This window comes from Stigmatopora argus, chromosome 9, assembly GCF_051989625.1.
Source record: "Stigmatopora argus isolate UIUO_Sarg chromosome 9, RoL_Sarg_1.0, whole genome shotgun sequence".
Classification (NCBI taxonomy): Eukaryota; Metazoa; Chordata; class Actinopteri; order Syngnathiformes; family Syngnathidae; genus Stigmatopora; species Stigmatopora argus.
The window spans coordinates 13,352,793-13,379,954 of record NC_135395.1 but is presented as its reverse complement, the minus strand read 5'-3'; the positions used below and the strand labels follow the sequence as shown (position 1 = coordinate 13,379,954).

The following is a 27,162-nucleotide window of genomic DNA, read 5'->3' as shown; positions in this document are numbered from 1 at the left end:
ATAACATTTGCGCTGTTGATAGAACTGATTTTTTTTTTTAATGTTGAAACATCTCTAAAGTAGAAGTGGAACAACCCTCTTTTTTGAATTTCACATGGTGTGGCATAAGGCACATAAGGTGTCAAACTGCCTCGCTAAGTACAGCACGTATTATAATTGTATGAGCATGCTGAGCCAGAAAAACATTTACTAGATAAATATCAAATGCTGGACAAAAAAAATCTGCATTCCTAAGACATCCACTGCACAGAATGTTTTAGTAGGGACATTTATGTTTGATGTGGCAAGGTCGTACTGCATTGACATGCTGACATGAGTCGTTCTCAAGGTTCATCCTTTATTGTAGAACATCTCAAATGTTGACATAATCTCAATGTAGACCTTTTATTCAGTGACAATCTGCTACAATTTTTCAAACTGCGATTTCTGCTATATAAAGCCGTTATTTGAGTGTTTGATTCACTTCCTATTGGTGTCACAGTGGCATTTATTCAATCAAATGCAGAGAGAAACAAACCTGCTTTCAGTAGCTACGTTCATGTGATGATGATTTACGAATGATAAAGGAAATTGCAACTACCAACTGTTTTGGGCACATATTATTATTTTTTTTTTAAGTCAACACATTTTCTGTTTCCCATTGGCAGCTAAATGAGCCTTGTTTGATTTTGGTGAGACAAAAGATGCCTCTTCATACTGAGCTGCCTTTTTTGGTAGGAGACAGGTGGTTGTCATTCCAGATGGATGTGCATAGTCAAAGTGGAAACCAGCTGAGGGAGGCCATCAAATATCAAGCTTCTCAGGTGTTAAGTGTGTTCACCGGCTATTGCCCACTGTGTGTTAGCTGGGTGCTGAGCAGGTGGCCTTCTGTGGATCTTTTAGAGTTTTTCTCAGCAAACAGCTGCCTCCTTCAACCAAAAAGAACACTGCAAAAGAGATGAGAGTCAATCAAAACATTGTGATCAGAAGGCCAAGAAGCTAATTACTACTTTCAAACTCTTTAAAGCACAGTAAATGCAAAGGCTATGTAGAGACCCTGTAGGTTTATCACAAAGAGCCAAATGTCTGGCTTAACACATGGGCTTCTGATATATAATTTAAAAAAAACTATAGTCACATTCGAGCTATTTCGTAGGGAGAAAACGTAGTTTAAAATGGGTGAAACTGCAAACTTTTACTTGCATTTTAAGTTTGCCATCACTGACTGTGTGTCAACAAATTATCCCGGTCAACGTCCAGGTACACAGCTCTACAATCTGAATTTAGAATTCCCAGACTATTTTGATTCTTGTCCACTCACAACAAGGGACAGCATTGTGGTCTGTCCCCAATGCAAGGTCTTTGAGGCAATGTGCTGACAGGTTATGCTAATGTCCATCTGGTCTCGGTTTGCTTCAGACGTGTCTTTCAGTAGACGTCAAAATGTATCATAGCCCTGTGGGATTTGTGTAAAAGCCTGTACACCTAGACAAATTATACTTAAATCATGTAATTTTAGTAATGTTTAAACAAGCTAATGATATTTGCTGAATATTTTGGTTAATCAATACTAGTTATTTCCAAGTATATGATGCAAGACCAGTTGACCACTCCCTACAGCATTGTTTCATGCAGAAATTGAACTCTTAGGTGGGTCTTCAAAGGCTGTACTAAGTGGATTTGAAGATTGTGGTCAATCTATGATTTGGTTCAATTTCAAAACTTGGGAAATAATGTAAATTAAAATAACCGAATCATAAAAAAGATTTTAACTGTAAAGGAAAAAATAAATACAATTTATTTATCCGTGAAGGTTTGAATTGAGTTCTCATGAGATAAATTCTAACTGCCAAAGTTACCTTAATTTTGATGTCCATATGTTTCAAAATACAACCCTTATTCCAATTACCTGTTCTCGATCTACAAATAATGATACATGTAGTATGTCTCTATAAAATGAAAAGAGAATTGACTTTATTTTTAAGGCAAGTGCTTCTACTCCAATATGCTTACATTGTATGCAAATACTTTTCACACTCAAACAAAAAAAATAAAGCAGGCAAGGCAGTTCATGTGTTTTGGCCTTTGTTGTCATAAAAAAATAGATGTGAGATATCTCTAAGGACTTGAAGTGTGTTTACTCTCCCAAGGATGAGGATCTAGCTGCAGCATCTGTGTAAACAAACCTGCAGTTCCTCCACAATTAAAGTTAGCTAGACATTTAAGGAAGCCGCAGTAGCAAAAAAAAACCTAGCCCTTTCTCTACCACAAGCTTTATACCATAAATCAAGCAAACCTGAACATAGTCGTACATAGAACAAAAAAATATATGATTCCAATTAATAACTTTTAAAAACTATTGTTGCCTTAGCCATTAAGCCCCCAAAACATACATTAGTGCATAAAACCAAAGTTACAGATTATGAATTGATAACCTGTTCTAACTCTGTTATCTAAATCAATAAAACACCTAATGTAGGTGCAAACTTGTTTTTTTTCTTGTGAGGTGGTCATTATCATTAGTATGCTTCTGATTCTCAAGCTCTCATAAACACCCTCATCTTGTTTATGGTACAGGTATTAAAGATCGAAAATTGATCTTTGTCGCACCATACATCCAAGGTGATCGTTCAATCATTTTTTATTTGTTACAGTCGCCATATGGTTGAGGCTTAGTGCCACCTGCCATGGTGCTAACCAGGGGATGTTCTGAGGGCCCGGCAGGTTTTGCTGCAATTAGAGTGAAAGTCTTAATGACATGCGTAATGGGCCACTCGCTGTGTCCGTAAATGCACCACATTGAACTATAGCTTTTGTGCAATGAAACCCTGTCAAAGTTGATATATTACCTGCTGAAAATATATCAAATGCTCTCATGAATTGCATCATGTGCCTATTAAACCTAAAGACTGGAATGTTTGGGTGAGCTGCACATCTTTCCGCTTGCTAACTATTGAGTTTTGATTTCTTTAGAAAGGTACTGTACATATAAATGAACATATACATGTAAATATGTAAGATTATAGCGAAAGGCTAATTTACATCTTTAGTCCCTTGTGCAGTTTGATGTTAAAAACGCAAGATAAAATCAATAAGGCAGTAGTAGGGAGGAAGAGAGAAAAAACATACAGGACACAAGACTAGAAAGCAGCATAGAAACGATGGGACATAGACAAATAACACAGATCTAGGCAGTGTTTTCCTGTTTTTAACATTTTTATGTTATGTGAAATGCTACATGTTTATGCATAGTTTGTGCTGTAAACAGTATACTTTTATTTCACTTTAGAATCAGCCAAATTATTCATCGCTGTTTTTTAAAGTGTGCTTGCATCCATACTTCATGTCACCTGGATTCGTATCCATTTAAACACAGTTGCATCCTGGTGTGTGAGCCAAATCGATAGTGCAGGCAAGTTGGCTGTCACTCAAAAGACAATATCATTTCCATTGCATTAGTGCGTGTCAACTCCTTGGTGGGTTATCAGCATCATATTGACAAATCGTATCTGAAACAACATTACTAAATGTCAAATCATAGAGGCTTTCTTTTCATAAACAGCTTCCTGTTGTCGACATGGCAAGGCTTCTTATCAACTTGTGTGCCATTACAACCACACAACCTAATTTTGTTAATATTCAATGACAGGAGCCAACATCTGGAAACTTACTGCCGCAGATGGGTGTTGCATAGGAATGATGTGTTGTACTCAGTGTAATAAGAGATTTCTGGCTTGCTAATTGTGTGCATGGCTCATCAGAGAAAGGTTTAATTGAGCATCACCGGTAAGATAAGCATGAGGCTCCGGCTCGTTCCTTTTGCTTAATTTCTACGTTATTATTAGCAGCACTGAACCTTTTTGATGGTGCCACACATTACTCCGTTCTAAGTTCACTGTTGGCCGTGCTGTGTTTCACCCCCATTTTGGTACGCATTTCAGTAATGAAATACTCAGTTTTGGTCTACAAAGAGAGCTCACGGGAAGATAAGTGCCTTTGGCCGCTGGTAATGAAGTTTGGAATGATGCTGAAATATAGATAGAGGGGTGAAAGTGCTGTCCTGTGTACATCATGTTCTCACTGAGAAATGATCCTCTCAATATCAACCACACTGTTCATGGACCATTACACCATCCCGGAAAAGACAATCACACATAAACACGTTAATGTTCAGAGCTGAGTTCATGTGAAAAAATAAATAAAACCAAGAAATGCCGTTGTGGGTTTCGCTTGGTTACATTTGCCCGTACATGCTTTGTTTCATCTCTGTGTGTGTGTTCTTCCATGCAGATGCATTTTGTGTCCTTGGAAAAAGTTACAGTAATGCCATATTGATTGGTTCTTAAATTGGCTTGATAAGAGCTTTGTCAAATCAGCTCTATAAACAATCAAATTACAGCTTTTAGAACAATCGATTCTAGGTGGTTGGTGGCTTCAAATCTCTCAGATGATGCTTTGGAGAGGGGCACAAACCTGACCTGAGTGCAACTACCTTCTTAAATATAGCTTCTAATACATGTTGTACTGTTAGCAATCAGTTCTTCTTAACATAAACTCAGACCAAAAAATTGCATCATTACACCTTACAAAATGTCCAACAGATTTTAGCTGGCTGTAATGTATTTTTCTACAGTAGATAACGTGGGTTGTCATTGCCCGGGGTAAACCAAATATCGGCTCCTCTGAAACCCTGCATCTAAAATGTAGGTCTCTTCTATCACTCTGGTATTGAGGGCTTTACCAAGCAATTATGTTAATCAAGTTATTGTTCAACAGTTTTAATGTGAATGTTTAAAACATCTGTTGAAGCCAATCCATCAATTATCTGAACTGCTTATTCTCACGAGTTTTGAGGGGCTGCTACAGCATATCCTGGCTGACTATAGGCAAGAAGCGATGTGCAAGCTGAGCTGGTTGCCAGCCAATCGCAAATGTCTTGAAGCAACTGAGATAAAATGGAATGCATTACTTGGCTGAGAATAGACACTGTTGATATGCTCTCAACATTTTGCTTGTTTCTGTTACAGACAGTTTACAGACTGTAGCAAAAGTTTACATATATAAAGTCCCTTTCCAAAATGCTCAGAAGTCCTGAAATATTTTGGTATTAATTGGCCTGGTATGTGTTCCTGTGCAAACATAATATCCCGGTTCAGTTAATTTGGATATTAGCCGGATCTTTACTAGCTCGCAACCTAGTCAAAAGTCTGGAACATTACCGTGCCGCGCAAAGTCTCAATGCTGCAGGTAATTTTCCGCTTTAGAATGCAGAGGGTGATGATGTTAAAAAAATTAAAAAAACACTTAGTGTAGTAGGAAAGGAGCCGGATAGATTGGACGTCTTCCCTTTTTTCCAATACAGAGTCAATATTCATTGCCATTCAAATTGCAGGTTATTTCTTAGCACTGAAACTTTTACGAATACTCCACTCTCTGTCCCACTGCATCGGTCCTTGTCTTTTTTGCGTATAGTAAACAAAAATAAACGTTATCCAATTTTAAAGGAGTACGGCTTCAACATTTGACTTATTTCAGTTAAGTGCACTTTGCTGAGATTACTGCCATTCTTAAAATCTATGGTAATGGGTCTCTTGCATCCATTTCTGTACACCAGGCTAGCATGTGTGAACAATACATTTTAATATTCCTTTGTGAGTCACAACTCTGGTTGGCGAAATGGAGCCACAGATTGTAGGTGTTCACTAATAATTGCTTGAATTTTTCTCGATGTTGAATGCTATTCTCGAGAGGTTTTCCACTGGTTGCCAAGTCAGCAAAAGGCTACGATGAGATAGTGCTTGCAACTCTCTTGGGCTTCTTAATTGGCTTTGTTATTGCCGACCAATGCAGGGTGAACGCAGCAAGCGAGAATCTGTGCTTTGGTAAAGAACGTACAGAGCTTTCCACTCTGACCCCTCTCCCAGGGGCAGGCCACAGCTGCTCTCACTGGCGAAGGTGACCTGAGTTTGAATTGCTCTTTGTAAAACTCTCGGTAAATCACACTCCCACCCGATACAGAAACATCTACCACTCCCTATTCCTCCTGCCTGTTGTTCATTTCATCTCCCCACTGCGATAATTTTCCACCCAGTCATATATTTTTTTATTCTTCTGTCATCCATTAAGCTTCATGATAAGGAAGATCTGCAATGTAATTTTCACACACCACATGCATTCTTCAGTAAATAATGTCAAAGGTCGAATTTGTTCTCCATTACAAAAGCCCTGTCCACTATGCACTGATTAAACCAACCACAAAGGTGAAAGCAGCAATCTAAAAATACCATTTAGCCATGCCAGAAACTTGATCATGTTTCAAGCAATATCTGTTCATTGCAGATGCCCCATAAGTCCCCATTAATGAGCTGTTAAACACCAAGTAATCAAATATCTGCAACTTAAGCAGAGATAAGCTAAGGTATAGGTTTTATCTGCTCAGAATTTGGGACACTGAGGTCACTGGGGGGTGTGGAGTATGGCAATTTTTGTAGAATAGATCAGGGGTGGCCAAGTCCGGTCCTCGAGAGCCCCTACCCAGTCTGTTTTCCATGTCTCCCTCCACCAACTCACCTGAATCGAATAATCGATTCAGTATGAAGCTCCTGTACAGCTTGCTGATGAGTTGATCATTTGATTCAGGTGTGCTAGAGGAGGGAGATATGAAAAACAGACTGGATAGGGGATCTCGAGGAACAAACTTGGCCACCCCTGGAATAGACTATTGATTTTCAGGCCAAAGAGCCTTGAGCCTTCTATTTTGGGTTAATTATGGACCTCACATTCGCGCATCCTCATTCACAAAAAGTCTATTAGATGTTTTGCCCATTAGACAACAGGAACAATGTTCCATGTCTGCACCAAAATTCCTTCTTCTACAGTATTGAACCAAGACGTAACTGAATGCGGCACTCTTATTCTGACAAAAGCTTTCAGTCTTTGTCTTGTGTTGCCAGCATTAAAAGAGCCATAGACCAAAGAATCAATACCTGCTGTCACCAGAAGAATGAAATTCTGTTATGCAGCTTGAGCAAACCTTTTGAGTATGTTTTGAATACACATTTGAACACAAATATTATAATGTAATGTGTGGTGAATTGAAAAATCATTACACACGATAAATCGAATCAAAGCTTACCAAAGGTTTATGCTAACCACACCAGAAAAACAAAACTCATAAGTTATGCCAATTTAGGATTTTAAGTAGGCTAAACTCAGATTCTTTAAGTTCTCTCATTAAGTTAATTTTGTAAACATAAAAGCAATAGACAACACCTAACATAAATGTGAAAGATGATTGCACAAAGTATTTAAGGATGCCCCATTCAAACGTGTATAACCCATTGATGGCGCATAGCACAGTGGGTACCCAAAGCATGACTAACTACTATGCGGGACAATCTGAGATACTCTCATTTGATTGGTTAAAATAGTACTGGCATTTAAAAAAAATATCTGACAATGAGTTCCAGCTTTTACAAAGAAATGTTGACTTAAATTTATGTTTTTGTACTAATACAAATCAGGAAAATTACATTGTCTTTTCAATGTATTAAACAAGAATTTTCCCGCCTGAGATTCACGTGATCAAGGTGTTGATTATCTCGTTAAAAATTTTGAGTTCCCAAAATAACCCATATGTGAGGTCTACATAAGTAGACACCAGGTATTGATGATTATTATTACAATTATTTTTCATTTTAATCATTATTGTTTTTTATATTATATAATTTTGTATTATATATCAAGAAAATGTTAATAAATGAATTGAATTCAAATGAGCTAAAAACCAAAATACCCTCTGATTATAGTATCCCAATAACAATCAAACAATTGAACATCTAGTACCCATGATGGCAGCCAATGAATTAAATGAGCCCCATGCAAAGGGTTATTATGTAAATGTATCACACGACTTGTAAACACCACACATAATCATGGATGCAGGTATGAGTGGTTTAGTCTGCACTAATAGTGTCTTTAGGGGAGGTTAGTATGCAGATTGTTTGCATTCTCCTGCAGAGAAGGACATTAGCCAACTGTTTTCTGTCCCCTCTGAAACGCTTCTTTGTATCCCTGTCCCTGTTTACATTGGTAATTCATTTCAGGTTTTTCTTTTAACATTAGAAAACACCACCAAGCTTCAAGCCTGCCCCCATTCGTTTTTGGGGTGTGTATGTGTGTGCGGTGTGTGAGTATATCCATCATTTATTTATTTTCTTACCAAACTAACTTTCTTTCATCTGCTTCATACACGGCTACAGGACTTAAAACGCTGCGCTTGAAAAGTAAAATAATTATGTGACATGAATTTTGTGGTTCAATACTTTGTACTTGGGTAAACGTCTTGCTTATAAATAATAATGTTGTTTTTTTAATGATTCATTGTTGTGTTTTGTAGTCAAAATAGAGCAGGAGAGTTCATCCTGTGATCTCAATCAACCAATGTATTTTCCTCTTGACACTAGATGATCATTGTTTTAAGCGAGATAGGGTGCATGCTGTTTACCCTAACTTTCATGCTAAAAATGCTGTTGCTGAACTGTGGATCACAACAATGGAAATTTCTGCAAATTAAATGCAAATGAAGCATTAGTCATTAACTGACCTACATAGTTATTTTAATAATAGTTTATTTTGCCTTACTTTGATTATGAGTTGCTGTTTTTTATGTGAAAACACTTAACATGGCTATTTTTTAATTTAAAAAAAAACTTGCAGTTTTGATTTGGAATCAGGAAAATAAAACCATATATTAATTGATATACCTACTATATAACCGTATTATTTGAAGTGGATGCAAGTGGTGCAGTATTTCCTATGCAGTGACAAATTCAAGGATGAACCGTTGTTAGTAAATGGAGGAAAGACGCACTACAGCTTGTGTGCCTATTGATTAGAGTCCACTGCAAATATTCCATTTTGAAGCTGAGTCTGCTAACATGATTTTAAATTATGTGAGCTACCATCTTTTTAATAGTTGAGGGCATCACGTGACTCGTTTTATGTACACTGCTGTGCTAGTATAGTAGGAAAAGAAGCAGCCAAAATGAATGTTGTCAGCTTAAAGCCTGCCGAATTTTTATTCCACAGATTTTGACCAATACCACATCTTAACGATCATTAGTATTTCAGAGATTTTTTTTCCCCATTTAAAAAAAACTTGAATAATGTAAAACTGAAGGTCGTCTATTGACATTATAGGGTACCTCACTGGTAACACCTTTTTTTCATAACAGTTCACACTGACAATTTCGAAAGAGGAAATGTCAAGTACTTGTCGAGTCAATTAAACATCTCATGAAGCCTCTCAATAGGATTGCTGCTGGTCACCTTTCTCACTCAATGTTCTCACTTTTTTTCATTTCATTATAATAGTGGAGAAGCTACTTGTCAGCTAGTACTGGACCTTCTATGATGATGGTGAAAGATATATAGCTAAGCGTGTTGAGGACCAGTTGCCTGTATTATTCCCTTCATTGAGAAGATGGCCAAAATTCCACATGACCAGGTCCGAGTGATAGCTCTTGGCTGGAGCGGTACACTTCACTCGATGGCTTGCTAGAGCTGTTCCAGAGCATCGTGGGTGACTAATACACCACGTTGCTCACAATGCTGGTGATTACTTATCTATTGATCACAGCTGGCATTGTTCAGATGAATGCATTTAAAGTGTGACAAGTGCTTTAACAACCCTTGAACCTAATGATCCTTAACATACAGGGTCCATGTTAAATAATGTTCTCTCGCAGACACCATAGCAACGGAGGAGTCCATGTTGATTGGTTGTCTTTAGAGCACAAGACCTATGGCCACAATTATATGTAACCACTTCTAGTTGCAGCAGGTGATGTGTAATAAATACTATTAAGGCCTGTGGAGATCCTTTGAATACATCCTTGCCCTTCTCTTCCAGCTTGACAGTGAAAGAGCAATGAATTCCCAGAGATAGTGGCACACTGCTTCTACTGCCTTTTACTTAAGCTGCTCAAGGGATTCACTTGCACACTCTGTGTGTACACACACCCACACATCACACCCCATAACACAGTGCCAGCCTTTTTATTGTTCATGCCAGGCAGGGGATAAACTATAGCCGAGTGTTGCAGGCAGCTCCTCCGCATGAAAATCGAGCATACCTCAAGACGGCAGTTTTCTTCTTTCTCCCGTTAAGCCTTTGAACAGTCAAAGCCCATATTCTACTGGCTTAATTTTTGGTACAACTTCATCTCAGATGTCTCTCATGTAGTAGCCTATGGCCAGCCAAATCAGTCAATTTCCATACGTCATGAGTGGAAGACGTAGAAGGCCTAATAGCTGTTACTTGTCTTTTAAGGCATTTTGAAATGCAGTGGTGTTTGGAGAGATATTCCTCCTGATGGTTTTGATGAATTAAGCTGCAATAGAAAATAGTTTGGGCATTGCACAGTTTTGCTCTTTTAAGATAACAACAGAAAAATGTAGACAGGAATGCGTAAAACTGATTGGTAGCTTATGAATAAACTGAATGTAGTGCATTTAGAATTACAATGGTATATAAATATAGATTTATTCTTTTTCATAAACAACATATTTTAACTCATTCAGTGCTTTGGCTTGGTTTCGTTTGTGTTTGGTTTAAGAAAGAAGAAAGTTGAAACCTTCAAAATGTGGATTTAAGGGTTGCAACACTGCCAAGATCTTTAGTCTTTTGTCTTTGAAAAGTAAAACAACATTGAATGTTGTAAATTTTAGTTTCGAGATAGCTTCATGGATGGGTGAATTGATGAAAAGAACTATAAGGGTTTATTTTTTATTTTGTCAATACAACCCTGGAAGTAGATGGAAGCTGTGGTATGTCTATCAAAGAAAATTGTGTTAACCAAATCTCCTGCTGAACAAGACCATTTGCCTTCTCCACTCTCATTTGCTGGGATGATTTCCTGCTGAAAATCAATGATTCCCTCACCTTCTCAAAAGTAGCTGCTTGGGTTCAGTTGCATTAGTTCCCCCACTGGCAATGATTTCAATCAGGAGGTGTTTAAGTTCCTATTTTCCCAAATGTGAGCCAAATGATATTACATGAGATTAAATTAAAATGTTCAGGACATTGAAGAGGATTAAAATAACTCACCTACCAGAACTAGTGCAGACATTGATTAAACAGGTATAATCAACCAAAATGTGACTTTTATTCTAACAAAAGTTCAAAGTACTGCAGTGTTGAAAAAAAATACGAGTAGTGTAGTAGTACTCAGCCAATGCGTGCACATGCAGCCACTGACTCTTGTTGACCTTCATCGAATGCAGCCATGCATTTGCAATGCTTGCACATTCTAGAGATGGGAAATGAATGAGGGCTGGGAGGAGAACCAACAATTTACAGACAAGACTGCGGTGAGTGTGCGGTGAAAAGCTGATGTAGAACTCCTTCGAATTACATTGATTCCCGAATTCCAAACCAAAATAGTACTGACCATCATGCTATAAAGAATAAATAAAAAATAACTTGGAGGATAGCAACAATAATTATCCATCGATCCATTCTGTTAGCAATTATTCATCAATCCCTTCTGTCACTTGTTTGTCTTGGTCGCTAGTTGGGGTGGCAGCTAACTTCACAGTAGTTTAGCCACAAGGAATAAATCATCCAAAAAGATCGCATAGCAAAATCTTACCCTTTAAATATATTTGGCAAAGTTTTTTGTGGCCTATGTGCTAAGGCTTGTATCATTGTCTCTGGCCTAATATTTGTTGTACTGTGTCAAAATAACTATTGTAGAGATTAAAACAACAAAATGGAACTTTTGTGCAACTCCACAAGGCACTGTGTAAAGTACTGTGCCATAGCAAATATAGCTGTTAAGTGTTATCAGCTATGCCCATATTTATTCAAATATGACTCCCTCAAGACTAATCTTTACCATGTCCTGCATGTGTCTGCTGGTGAATGTTTGATGTGTCTTTATAGTTTGTTATATTCCCTCGTCGCTGAGTTGACAGGAGCTGTGAAATTCAGGATGCATTTGGACAAGGATTAGCATTTGCCTAAACTGGTGAACTTGTTAAGAGACAGATGTGTTTTTGACGATAAATGATTTGGATTTGCTGTATAGAATGGCATGCTGTATTTCATTTATTATGTTCTGTAATGCTGGAATTTGGTTTATTTTCATGTGACATCCCGGGTTTTCATTAAACTATGTAGTTTAAATCCCATCTGCTTGGTTTCACATTGTTGAGCTATTTATAGCAGACAATGTTCATTAGGGATGGGAATGACAATTGAGCGATCCTTCAATATATTGTTGCAAATATTGACAGTATACACCAAGTTACTGGGCACTACCGAAAAACTGATTTATATAACACTCCATTCTCTGTCTCCCTCTACTCGGTGCAACACTGGAATTGAAAGGGGGCTCAAAGCAATGTGAAATGGCCCTCACTGTATGTTCAGAGAAGATTCACTTTGACTATAGAAGTGCATTATGGTTCACTCACTTTCTATTTCTGCACGTTTTAGGGATTGACCCGACAATCTCCCAAATGGCTGACCTCTTCTACCACCTGAGCCATTCCAATCCATTTTTGTCAAATGTGAGCTGTCCATGACTCCTCTTTTAGCAATTAGGCCATTCCGTCTCTTACAGAAGATCTAATCACAGTCTTCGGCTGTCCTGTTGCAGCCCCTTCTTTATTAATGGAAGGCTTGCTGCTCCCAGCCAGGTGAAAGTGGAGCAGTAATAAATGTGGTTCAATATATCATCCAAAGCACATTACACAAAAGCTGCGGGTGATTATTCATGCCAGCAGGGCAGGAACAGACCTTTGTGGGGTTCATGGGCTCAAACTTTGAAAAGGGTGTCTCCCTCATCTCTTTCAACAGAGTGAGAAAAGTCTCTGTGTCCCTGATGCTGCCTGCTCTATTTATCCCAGAATCTTTGCTAAAAAGAGAGGGAAAAAAAGATTAACTGCATTGCCTAACCGGGGGAAGAGTGGTTGGCGTGTCGGCCTCACAGTTCTGTGGTCGTGGGTTCAATCCCTGGTCGGTCCTCACACTGTGGAGTTTGCATGTTCCCCCTGGACTTGCCTGGGTTTTCCTTGGGCACTCCGGTTTCCTCCCAGATTCCAAAAACGCACTGGGTAGACTGGTTGAACACTCTAGATTGCCCCTAAGTATGAGTGTGAGCGTGAATGATTGTCCAACTCCTTGTGCCCTGCTATTGACAGGATGTCCGCTGCCTGCCTGTCAGCTGCGATAGGCTCCAGCACCCAATGCGGCCCGGCCCTAGTGAGATAAAGCAGTTCGGAAAATGAATATATATGATATTTTTGTTTTCAAATGAGTTCAAATGTTTTTCATGCAACCAGTAATTCACATTTCTGACTGGTGTAATTAGTCAAGTATTTCTGCATTTTCACTTGGCTCAGGATTGATCAATTTGGACAAGAAACTGATGGGATTGTGTGCAGGATGAGTGTAGAAATGCAGTTACTCTTACATTTGCAGCCTCTCTCTTTAGGACCATCAGAGTGTATGCCCACAAGACAGATGAGGCACAACAGCTGGCCTGTATCCTTGTTGGGTCTGCGGCCAAGCCACTGCACATCAGTAGATCCATACGTTGGGTGACTGGAAGAGAATTTAACGTTGATCGTAAACGAGGTGACAAAGCCCATGTAAAGGCGAAAGTGTGGTTTGCTAGCAAGCGTTAGTATCTGGAGGATTTTCTAGACATCAAACTGACTGTTTTCACGACCAGTTTGGATGCCTCAGGAAAATTATTATATCTACGAGTGGTCTTGCTACATCTGGACTAACAGGAAAATTGAATGATGAAACAATAATTGAAACTGCAAATATTGATGCACAGTGTCATTAGGTTCAGGTAATGCCAATGAGTGTGAACTCAGTAAACCATTGACATTTGGCGGGCTTTGTTCAAAAAAGGACACATTTCATAGAATGTCTTTTTTTAATCATACATCTACTTTAGTTTCTGAAAATACACTTAAAATTTAAATGTAAATCTAATTTAATACATGCTGCGGCCCTGCACACATTTTCTCCGCCCCTAACAAATTCCTTAACTCCACCCCTCAGTTATCAAGGGAAGACTAGCAATACGAGCGTGGTAAACTGTAACTAATTTGCATTAGGAAAATAAAAATTGTTTAAAATTGCGGGAGTGATGCGTACCGTGTCTTCTTTAAAATATCAATAGGAGACATTCAATATCTATTTTTGTAATAACTGAGATATCATTCCTAGAATTTTGATTTGGGTTTTGAAAATCAAATTCACAACATTGTTAAGCTGTCTCACTTGTGCTTCAAAGTTAAAAGAATAAAAATAAATTAAAATATAGGCTCCACTACAAATACTCGTAGAGGAAACCTTCTGTTTTCTGCGTAGATTTCTTTCCAACATGCCTGATTTTCTGTGTCACCACTGTTTTCTTTACCTCAAACTGAATTACGTTTGCACTTGTGAAAGAAAGTTAATACCACTCGCTTTTACCAACTACAGGTTTGACATTGCTCATGCAATCTCTCTGTTGGACCCCAGGCTAGCTTCTATTGCCTCCCTCAACGTATTTCTTGTCACCTGATGCTTTGTGGTTATTCAAGCACATTACTGAGTGTGCTTTGGAATCCATTTCTACCCGCGTGTTATGGAATAGGGCCATCACATCTTTAAATGTGTTTGGGAAGGCACAAAAGAGGAAGGGACCCAAGATTATCTATTGCTTTTGTTTAGAGAATTCAGAATCCTGATGCTATTTCTTTATACGTTTGGACGTATTTCAACATTAAAGTCAACAAATTGTTGGTTCCATTAGAAGAGTCTAGTATTATAATTTTTGATGGGTACATTGGCATATACAATATTGCATACGTATTGGGCACAATGGAGCAACATTCAACTGAATGGCTTTTCATTAGGGTTTTTAATTTAGTCTTCCCTTTTCAGTAATTGAAGCACATGCATGTTTTCTCACTCATCTAATTATTAATCTATTAGGAACCCTACATATAAATGACCAAATCATGGTCAGACAATTTAAATTTTAAATCTGCACTTTTTAACAGTTGGAAATCTTCTAAACGTAATTACAATTGAACAGCCAAGGCTGAACGCATTATGTAGGAAATAACTTTCCATTTTCTAGCACTTATCTCATTCAAGGTCACATGTGAGCTTTGGTTTATCTGATTTGGGCTTGAATGAGTGGCAGGATACACCTGGGTCTGTTCGCCTAATGACACACACGGAGATATTATGCAATGCCTTGCTAAAACCACAATACCTTGTAATTCTTATCAGATATTTGTATATTCAATTTCTTGCAAGTCTTTCAGTAGGTTGCACCAAAATATTGTTGAAGTTCAATGATGTGTAGAAATAGAAGGTTCGAGGTGTTGTATTATGTAGGCATCAACACAGTACCTAAAGCAATTTAAAGCCTCTAACATTGTATCTGATCTGCCGGGTTAAAGCAGAACAAGCGCTGTGCACAAATGCACCATCTTCTATCATTCTCGTCTCTTTTTTATACATCAAACTAGTGATGTTCCCGCAAAAGTCAAATTAGTGTGTCTAAGAGCAAAAACAGTTGCACTTGAAGCTCAGATTTTCTTTTGTATTCAACGTCGTCCTTTTTTTACCTTACTGATGTGTTTGAACAGATTTTTACGTATATGCTTATCATATATTGTAGTCTTTGTTGTTGTTTTTTTATTCTCATTTTGTTCCGGCACCGAGGTGGCTAATAAGCAAACAACAACAAAAATCTAAACCGTAAACCTTGTTTGATTTCTGTTGCACTTTGTTTTCTTTAGCGGAAAAGTCATATCTGATAAGCAGCCTTGGCTTTAATTGCTTGGCAGGTACCTATAGCTCCATAATTCTTTGTTATAGTTCTCTTATAGGTCCAAAGCCGCTTAATCCATTTCTTTCTCTCATGTGGACTTGCACTCACATTGTGCTTAATGGCTTTGACTTTGATATTGCCGCCATAGCACATCTGCATCTCTTGTTCTTGTGGCGTCTCATTATATTCCCTTCATGTTTGGATTATAGTTGGCATGCGGTGTAAGGACTTTATGGAATATGTAGGGAGACGTTGACTATGAATTCATATAAGCAGATGCATTTTCACTGCAAATTATTGCTAGGGCAGTACCTTACAGGAGCTACCGACTCTGCTGTCTTCTGGGTAGATTGTCATGTTTTATTAAATCCATATGCAGTATTCTAGTTTCTTGAGTTTTGCTCTCTTTATAGCCTGGAAAATATTAACATCACAGGGGCCTACAAAAGAATGACATTGATTACTGACATAATCTGTTTGAACTTTTTGACTGTTGATCATCAAAACTAATGCCATTCCCATATTCCTTTGCTGCTTTATGTTAATGTGGTCTTGTTGGCTTGCGAACTAAGATGGTTTGTGTTCTAATCCCTTCACCTGGGTTCAACATTAACATTTGACATCAGCATGTTATTTAGGTGCATTATCTCCATATTAATGTTTGACTTATGAACTAGTCCTGTAATCATGAATATTAACAGGATTTTATCTGAACAAATTATATAAATATATATTTTCCTGTTTTTATGATTTCATGATATCTGTATTGAGCTAATGGATACACTACTTGGTTCAAAACCACTCATACACCGGACCGCCCACCATTTACATATGCACATATTAATAACCACAAATTTCCAATGACCAAATGTTCATATGCTAACTCATGCTATACTTGATTGTCAGACAAGATCGATATATTTTTAAGTAGCGACCGATTCTTCAGAATCTTTTTTAAGTGTCCTCGATTAATTGGTGCACCCTTAAGTAATAATGCAATCCTAAACTCTTTGACTCATCAAGTCATATTGTTTTTCTGGATCTGGAGGAGAACTAATTGGGTAACGCTGGCTATGAATTACTCTTTAAACACGTATAAGAACAATACTTTTGCAGATTGAAATTTCAAAATTTCGGTAAATATTTTGACTTTAATCTACATGATATTCTTCTGCATACAAATTTGATCTCAGCTGTCAAGTTTGTCACGGTAAGATTGTTTAAAGATGACAACAGTCATCAATCTTATTATTGCAATGTTCTGTGTGGCTGTTTGCTGATGAGTTGTTATTTTGGAACAGAAATGCTGCCATTATTTAACTAGGTGACACCTGTTATAGATCGTGTTTTCATCTTGTGTTCCGATGCACACTCTGATGTTGAGGAAGACCCCACCATCCATCTCTCTGATTGTGACTAATCCCTCTATTTCGTACGACCCGGATATTTATTGAGTGGAGTGTAACTGATGAGATGTGCTGGAGCAGGTAGTCGGTGGGACATGCTACTCATAAAGTGTCACTGGGGTCCCCATGTTTACATCAGTTTGTGTCAAAAGCATTTTGAGCTGACAGAAGCATTTTGTAGCTTCAGGCATTGACCGCCTTTGTGTGCTACACTCTCTTCTTGTGATTGTTAGCATTTGGTTGAATCAATCCAAGACTAAATAATCGAAAGTTATGTACATTAATGGGTTTCATTCTTTTAAGATCTTATTAACTGACAATGTAAACTTTATTTTTGAGCGTCACTAAAATCATTTTACCTTTGTCTTGTTGACAGAACATTGTTTTAGCTGACACTTTGATTTGAAACGTATTGTCTTATTTTCAATTCGTAGGGTTTTTTTTCTCCAGCATTCTAAACACTATAACTTACAAGCTAAATAGGAACCCACTCATTTGAAGTTTATGGCTGCTGAAGTTTCTGGCAGTATACATCATTTGCTACAAAGGAAATTGTTCCACACTTGTGATATACTCTATGCAAAACTTCTCCTTTCAGCCGTAGGCATATCCGGTAATTAAAGGATTGATTTAGTAATCTTAATAGTTTTTTGGCTTTACCCCCCTTCCCTTCCATTATTTTCTACAATGTCAACGATTTAAGAATGGCTCCTTTCCCCCCCGCCTGTCTCTTTCTTCTGTAATCAACTGACTTCTAGTTTAACCTCATTTCCGACTGAGCACAAGGAGTCTTCAAATCCAAAGGGTGGTGCGTGACTCGGGTGGCAAACACTACAACTCTACCCCTCCCAACAGCCTGAGTTTTTTTTCTTGAGGATTTTGCCTGCTTACGTCAAAAAGTGTTAAAATCTGAGGCTGAAAAACATCAACCCCGAAAGGTGACTCCTTTAGGCTTTTGCATATATATATGTATATGTATGCTTTTTAAAAGAAAATGTAAATACAGTTTATATTTTAGATTAGATTACATGAAACTTTTTTTATAAATGTAGTTTTTATACAAGAACACAAAAAACACCTTGAGCATGAAAGGCATTGCTGAAGTTGAACATAGTCAACAAATCAGAGAAAATAGACAACTTATGGAATTCTTTGTGCTCTTGTTACGTTTAGACGTAGGAGCTTCACCTTTGCTGACCTGACATTGTCACTGTCTGTTATGTCATAACATCTAAAGATTTTTTAGATGTGCACCTTGACGTCCATGGCCTTGGCAAAAATCTACTCCAACCGGGTGTGTATGTTTATATTCTGTTTCCTTAACATGGGAAGACAGAAGTATAAAATAAGACTTGCATACTAGGTGTTGAATGAAATGTCCTCTAAGATATGGTTTGATCCAGAGAACTTAATGGACCTTTAGATTAAGAAAGTTTAGTGCAATGAAGAAGAATCTTAATGTGTGTCAATGCAAGATTTTCAACGTGTGATTTTTTTTATTTTGTTTATTTTTTATTCAAATGCTCACCTTATGTTGTTTCGTGCAGCTAAGTAGATGAGTCTGTCTGTGAGGGTACTATTATTTATGTTTTGTTCAATAGTGACGGAAGAACGGTGGGGTTAGCATGTCTGGCTCACAGGTTGGAGATCAAGGGTTCGATCCCCGGTGTGTTCTGACCTTACTGTGTAGAGTTGGCATGTTCTACCCATGTTTGCGGGGGTTTTCCTCAGGTGCTCTGGCTACCTTCTTTCAAAAAGTAGGTGGCCAAAAATTTAGTTGTAGCTCTGGTTTCCTCCGACATTCCAAAAACTTGCGTGGTAGGCCCATTGACCACTCAAATTGTTCGTAGGTATGAGTGCACATGTATATGTATGTCTCTGACATCACTAATTAATCTCGATGGATTTATTTGAATAGCACGTAAGTATAAGGATTTGGTTGACTGCATGATAAATTGAATATTTATAGCAGGATTTTATTTTGAGTCACTACTACTGAATAAAACTTGGTTTAAAGGCACTGATTATAATGAGGTTTTGGTTGTCCACTTGCTCTTCTGTTACTCTAGCTTGTAGATCTAGGTATTCCATTAGCAAGATGCTTGCTTTTCTTTCCATAAAGGTCAGTCTTCAATAAATAATAACGCATGGTGGAGGTAATGACTTGACTGAAGCAACACCTGGTAACTTTAATTTGGTCAAATGACAAGCAAATGGCACATTGAGAAAACATTAGTAGCAAGGAGAAGTCGGCGACTTGAGATATAATTCTTGGCCCTTTAGAGATGAGAATGTTTTTATTCAGTTTATGAAATTCTAATGTTAATTATTCTAGGAGTAAAACTGTTGTTGCAACAGAGGGTTTTTTTCACATAAAATAGTTGGAAAGAATCAAACTCTCGCATTTGTGCATTTGCTGTTATGTTATTTACACGCACGTTTACTGAGGCAAATGCACATGCTATCTTCCTAATAGGCAACTCAAAATGTCAGATCTCTCACATCAACACAAACCTGAAAAGGTCTTACAGGTTTCAAGAAAGATGAGTCTTTCAAGGCGACGCCAAGTAAAGTAGTCAGTGGGGGTAAAGGACACCTTGCTGAGATGTTACTTCAAAAAGATGACAGGCAAATGTATTTAAAGAAAATTCTGAACAAGCTCAATAAGCAGCTGTGAGCTCTCCCGTTGGAAAGCTGCGGGCCTCATTAGTCGTGTCGGTATTGTGAACTTTATTTACCAAACTAACAGCTCAATTTGTTTCCTTTGGACACACTGTTTGACACAGCTCAAAACCCTATTTTCATCACTGAAAACCTCGCCTACGAGATGAGTTTTGCAAGACGCTTTTGAAGCCAATTCTCAAAGTTGATAATGTGACCAGAGCCTCTGGAGCACATCTGTCATGGAAATACTGTCATCGTGCTACAGTGTAGTCAGCGTATCATTAGTGTCTGGAATTAATGTATCCGCACAGATGCACAGGCCTGCATCGATAGGCATGCTTAGCAGCCAATTTTCTATTCATTTGAACGGAGGAAAATTGCAATAATGTGTGAGAATCATTTACATTCTCTCCTCCACCACCCCGGGGTGCCACCTCCTCCCTCTTTTCCTCATCTGCCATTTTATATATATTCTAATGTCTCCTCTCCGCGAATGACGCAAGCGTGATGTGATTCGTTTGCCGCTGCATGCTTATTTAATGACTATCTCTTCGTGTGTCAATGATTGATTGATTGTTTCCCCCGTGACCATAATGGTAATAACTTGTGCATCTTTCACCTTTTCTGTTCAAGCTTACGATGCATACTTAATTCTTCATCTCCCATTGATTGGGAAAGCAGCTCGGTCGTGTCATGAAACCCGAATCAATATGAATTCTTTCCGTATTGTGTTTTTGCAGGAAAAAAATAATTTTTTCCCAGCTCACAAAATGTTTCATGTTTCACCATGTTTATTTGAGGTTCTGACATGAGAACATAAATATTTGTCATCACTCAGCTGAGCCCTCTATTATCTCTTGCTTTTTTTAACATCCTATTTGTGTTTGATCACTTGCATTGTTTACACTGTCAGCAGCTTATTTATACTATTTTTAACTTAACATAAGCAACATTTCTGTTCCCTCATGCTCAATATTCCGGGTGATTGCTCTGTAAATAAATTCTGAAGTTTAAAAGCAACTGGAGAGCCAATTCATCTAACAAAATGCACTTTTATGGCAGCTTTGTTGTTTATGGCAGCCTAACATGAAATGGTTGATTATTCTTGATAGTAACTGTAACTGCATTAATTTGAGAGGAGATTGTGAGAGTATCATAAAACATGTGTTACAGCTGCTGCTCAACATTGGGATGTACATCATGCTCTGTTTGCGCAATGAGCCCTTTGCTAAGCACAAGGTGTGCTTACATAGAAAATACCATTAAACATCTCTCCAAGGGATACATATGAAAAGCCTACCTGCCAACACTGCAATAAGCTAGTCTAATAATGATTGTGTTAATGTACTTCATTTGTCAGAACATTCCCCTGACCTGAACCCCAAGCGTATGCTCTGTTGTCAATAGTAGAATGATGGACACCAGATCTACAATGTAGTTTACTTGAAAGTAGCTATCAAAGCAGGCTAGAAATTAAAATGCAATATTTGTGCTTAAAACACCCTGTTTTGATTGGTACTATTCCATATTATCTGTGACAGAGAATTTTAGTTTGTTGCCCTTTGTGTGCTATAATTACCAATATTATATTTCAGTCTATGTTAGGAATCTATAAAATGTTTAAATTTCTGCATTTTTTCTAGATAGTGGGTTGAATTCCATATTTACTTACATTTTGCAGTTTTTTTATTTTCTTTATATTATTTGATTATAAGTACTGTAAATGTCACCTGAATATTAACATTAATCAAATTTACATGATTTGAACAGAGGGCTGGTTGATAAGTCCACAAAAAAGACCTTTTTTGTGGTCATTTTTTTTTACCTGCTGAATAATATCACATAATATATAGTATATTTTGCACTGCCTCTTTTCACTTCATGATCTCTTGTGTTGTTGTGTGTTTAGTCAGTGCCGCATTGGGGAGTTGACATGGTCAGCTGGACCAAGGAGATGTTGTGGGCTATGTGCAGAGGGAAAATGTGCCATGGACATGATGGCTCAGAACACTGGCAGCTGGTGCACCCTTGTTGGGATTGTGTGTGGGTTGTTTTGTGTATTTTAGGTCAGTAGAATTGTCTCTTGAGGGAAGAGCAGCTGCAGACAAATATCAAGTTAGGATTACTGCATCCATCCCTTGGTCGGATTTAATTGTTTCCTTTCTATTTAAAATTGGGTGATGAAAAGGAAAACAAGAATGTCTAATGAATTAAATCTTATGGTGAGATTTCACACTCTTTGTTGTGCTTTACTAATAACCTGGCATTTGATGTAGATCGATTTGGATGGCGGTCAGAGCCAATCACATTCAGTGGAAACTGATGCAGTGCTGCACTATGTCTATTTGATTTCTGCATTGACCTGCAAGGAGTCTGTTAAGTGGCTGATACTCCCACTGTGTGTCTGTTTGTGTGCGCACATTGACTTTGAAGTACTCTGTGTCATGACAATAATCTAAGGCAATTTACTACATATCACCCCTTCATTATGGATTTGATATAAAGCAGAGCGTGACCAGAATGTCCTCCCATAAAATGACAATTCCCTTTTCAAAAGAGATTACATGTTTGACCTCATTAACTAAAAATGCGTGCAGTTAAATGCAAGACTCACCCCCGACACAAGAGTGGACTCACGGGTAAACACAAAATGGCCTCATTCAGGTCCAATGTGACCCTCAAATGAGAAACCGGCAGTGAGCCCACACAGTCACATATTCATCACGTTTTCAACATGTCAGTCTCTCAGCTGGTCTGACTTTGTTTGATATTGCTTAGTTGACGGGTGTAAGGAAAGTCATTATTTACTATCTCCAGCCACACAGAATAATGGTGGGCCTTATGTGTATGCCCCCTTGACTTTGAAGTGATTGAAAGTAGTTTTCCCAGTAGATTGATCCGATCTGAAAGTGATCAAGCCAAAATGAAATGTTCTAATTGGATGCCGGTGAGCTAATATCCATCCTTGAAGAGCTTTGGTACTTCTTAGTTGTATTTTTCTACTTAAAACAAATCACTGCCATCAAAACCAGAAGTGATATCATTCAGAAATTATATAATTATAATATTTTAACTGTGTGGGAAAATGTCTCATCTCATTTTCTGAACCGCTTTATCCTCACTAGGGTCGCGGGGGGTGCTGGAGCCTATCCCAGCTGACTTCGGGCCATAGGCGAGGAACACCCAGAATTGAAGTCCAGCCAATCGCAGGGCACCAAGAGACAAACAACCATTCACGCTCACACTCATACCTAGGGGCAATTTAGAGTGTCCAATCAGCCTACTATGCATGTCTTTTGGAAATGTGGGAGGAAACCGGAGTACCCGAAGAAAACCCACTCAGGCTCAGGTTGTGGGAATATGTATAACCATAAATTAACCTTAAATTGGAGAAAACTTCGAAGTCGGAGACTGGTGATGTCAGGTGGTCTATCGTATCTGTTGCCATTTTTGCCCTGCTACCTACACCACCTGGTAGAAGCAGATGCCTGATTTGTTTACTGAGCTCCTCTGTTGGATCTATACTTATTGCTGACTTTTGCATTTGGCTGTTTAAGTGTAGCCTTACTTTTAAATGAATTGTCTTGTTGGCCCAAGCCGTCTCCTCAATAGTTTGACACATCCAGTTGACGCAAAGATGCATTGTCAGGCAGTTTGGTTGCACTCAATACTTTGCTGTCATATTAATTTTCATCCCTCATCCAGAAATAAGCCCAGAAAATAGGAAAAATGGCAATGTGTCAGCAAGTGATGCATGTCCTTCATTGGACACAGCACATTTAGTTTTCATTAAGAGTTAAACATGTACACGGAACATTAATGGGGTTCAGCAGCAATGGTGTGCTTCACTCTATCACATTCTGATAGATTAGCAATTCAGCACATGAGGGGGCTACCAAATGGAAGGGCATTATGTGTTGTGGGGGAGGAAGTGCCGTAAAATGTCTTTATCCGAGGATTGGTGTTTACGATGCTATCTAATATCGTCTGTGACACAAAAACATCAGTGAGCTACATGGAGGAGGCTGCCAGAGAGGCAGTGGCAGTTGGGGGGTGAGTGGGCATGCGGGGGGCTAAAGGTCATCACAATTGCTGCCATTTCATTAGGCGAGATACGGGTTTCGGTCTTGTGCTGGATGGGGAGTGATAGGGAAGGTTATTAATGTTGGCGCAGTCAGCCATACTGGATTCAAGGAAGTAAATTAATATCTATCCTTAAAAATTATTTTATTGGGGGGATTTACTGGCCTCTTGAGATTCTGTGGTGTGTAAAGATATTATTTCGTCCTTTCTCCTTCTGTGTCTCCCTCCCCATATAACAGCAAAACCTTTGGTGAGAGTCGGCCTGTGTACTGTGCCACAGGCTTCCTTGTCACATTCAGCATTCCTCTTCCACTTTTTTCGGCGAACAAAGATCTCAGCTGTCATTTATACAGTTGTGCTCCTTAAGGACAGCTTCTCCATCTCTGAACAGTGGCATTGTATTTCCCCCTTTTCGCAGTAGACCCAATGGTTTGTTTTGTTTTTACATACAATATATATTTTACCATTCATTTTCCGTACTGCTTATCCTCGCAAGCGTTGCAGGGGTGCTGGAGCCAATTTCAGCCAACTGTGGCCAGTAGGCAGGGGGACACCCTGAATTGGTTGCCCGCCAATCACAGGCAATACTGAGACAAACAACAATTCACGCTCACACTCGTACCTAGGGACAAGTTAGTGTTCAGCCAGCCTACCATGCAGGTTTTTGCGATGTGGGATGTATAAAACTTACTCGGGCACGGGAAGAATCTGTGTATCCAATATTAGATGTTATGTACACTGACAGCCGCCTGATGGTGTAGTGATTCACTCGCCCGACTTCGGTGCGGGCAAGCGTGGGATCGATTCCCGCTCGGTGGCGGTATGATTGTGAGTGCAGATGTTTCTCTGTTTCTCTCTCTGTGCCCTACGGCTGACTGGCAACACGTCCGTCTAGGGTGTAGTCTGCCTTTCGCACAAAGTCAGCTGAGATCCAGCAACCCCCGCAACCATTACGAGGATGCGCAGTAAGGATGATGAATGAATGTTGTGTCACGGAACACAAGTTAAGTTAAGAGTCCCAGTTGCAGAAAGATTCACACAACACTCTTTGAAATGTCCTAGTTGCTGAGAAGAATTGTAGCCTAAAATCCAGTGGTTGTGATTTTTAATGGCTCGTGATTAAAAGCTAGGGTAAAGACATGGACATCCGATCCCACCAAGAACACACCTTGCCAACTGAGCTCCACACCGCACACACTTTCTCTTTCATTTATTATCTTTGTCTATTTTTCTATTACCGAGAAGACGAAGCAAACTCAACAAATTGTACTGGCGGACCAATAGGCTTTTTTAGTGCAGTCCTTTTTTTTCAAAGCTTTTTTCATTAATAATTTGATCGGCAGAGCCATGAGTAATCTAGAAAGATCATGTTAACTTGCCAGTGGGAAACCTCCTTCACCAATCATTGAGTTTCTTATCAGTAGTAGATGTTGGTGAGCATTCTAGCTCAACCAGTTCATTGTTTTTTTCTGTAGGGCACGGATTTTGTAGTGTGCCAAAATGGTTCTTAACAAAATTGGATCATTTCATGCTGCATTTTTACAAACTGAAAACAACCTGCGTAAAACAATATTGAACAAATGTGTCACAGTTGCCGCTTACAAGAAAACATGACAGATTTGGGTATGACTATTACTACTGCATATAGTATTTCTTTTTTGTTTATCATTGGTTTTTGTATTAGTAAAGAATTGCCAGAATGTCATTGAACGAATCACAAAACTTCATTTTTACCCAGCCCAGGGTTCATTTATATATATATATATATATATATATATATATATATATATATATATATATATATATATATAAATAAATAAATAAATAAATAAATAAATAAACAGTCAATGCAATGAAGACATGTTGTGAGTCAGTCCTGTTGGAACCGAGATCCATCATAATCTTGTAGAAAGTTTTGGAATAGTGTGAAGAGTTGCACTGGGAAAGTATTTTTCTTCTTTGTTTCCCTCTGGAGTTATGCAATAATAATTACTGGTGGAGTTCAAGGAAAAAAATATAGTCTTTCTTTAGCGTTTTCTTCTTTTTTCCTCTCAGGTTCTGAACATACGGCCACAGCGACACAACCCGCAGCCTTCTCTGATCTGTTACCTCACTTCTTGGTGGAACCAGAAGACGAATTTATAGTGAAAAACAAGCCAGTGATGCTCACCTGCCGATCCACACCAGCGACACAGATCTACTTCAAATGCAATGGCGAGTGGGTTCACCAGGATGACCATTTGATTGTGCGCACGGTGGATCCTTCTACAGGTACTAACCAGCATTTGTAGACATTATAAATGTAACTTCCCATGTGAAATGAGTACATTTTAGCTTTTATATTTAAATAGTTTCTATCTGTTGTTTACTATGTCCAACCGCTTTGATTATATGGTAATACAAGGTACAGGTAAAAGGAACATTAATATGTTGCTTGTGATTACCATGCTTCGTCGACTGTAGCTTGTCTGCAAGCCTATTTGGGTTACCATGATCACAATAAGCTCAATGGTTCCAGTCTCAGAAATCTCCATGATCACCTTGGAGACCTGTTTGTTTTTTCACCCTTGTGCTGCAATCTCCCGCCTCCGCTATCAGCGGAATACACATGCACAACACTGATGCGGTGTGATTCAGCCGTGATCGGCCAATGCAAGTCACCCATTCACAGCCTGACATCTGACAGGAATGTGATAATGACAGGTTTTCACGGAGGCTGGAGTGTGCACATGCAAATGTCCACAATAACAAGGCAATGGATGCAAATCATTCTTCGTACGAAAATGTGTGTTTTAGGAATCTCTCATAGCCCTTCGTAACCTATGAAAATACACTCATGTAGCTGGTCTTTAGGGTTAAACTCTGTTCAATTCACAATGTCAGACAAAATGTTAAATCAGATGCACTGGCATATACAAAAAAATAGTAAAAATTAAGTAGTGTATTGGCTTCCCTCTACTTGTGACCTTGCAGACTTGGATTCCTATAAGATGGTCATTAATTGTGTTGTCAGTGTTGTCATAAACTTCACTTTGGGGGAGCGTCTTGTTACCACTGCAGTGTTACCCAGCCAACCATTAATGAAAATTCACACTCATGAACACTTATCGTCAGCATTTATTTAAAACAAATCTGTCTTGCCAGATTTTTACTCAGTGAAGTTCCACCTCGCATCA

The 27,162-nt window shown here is 38.5% G+C and overlaps 1 protein-coding gene across 6 annotated transcripts in view; it reads left to right on the top strand.

Moving 5' to 3' along the window:
* unc5a (unc-5 netrin receptor A) overlaps positions 1–27,162 on the top strand; it is a 132,570-nt gene that overhangs the window by 39,398 nt on the left and 66,010 nt on the right. For all 6 annotated transcript variants that reach the window (XM_077609424.1, XM_077609426.1, XM_077609421.1 and 3 more), the window contains one exon: positions 26,042–26,257. In XM_077609424.1, the coding sequence (XP_077465550.1) occupies positions 26,042–26,257 (216 nt within the window). The remainder of the gene's footprint in view (positions 1–26,041; positions 26,258–27,162) is intronic.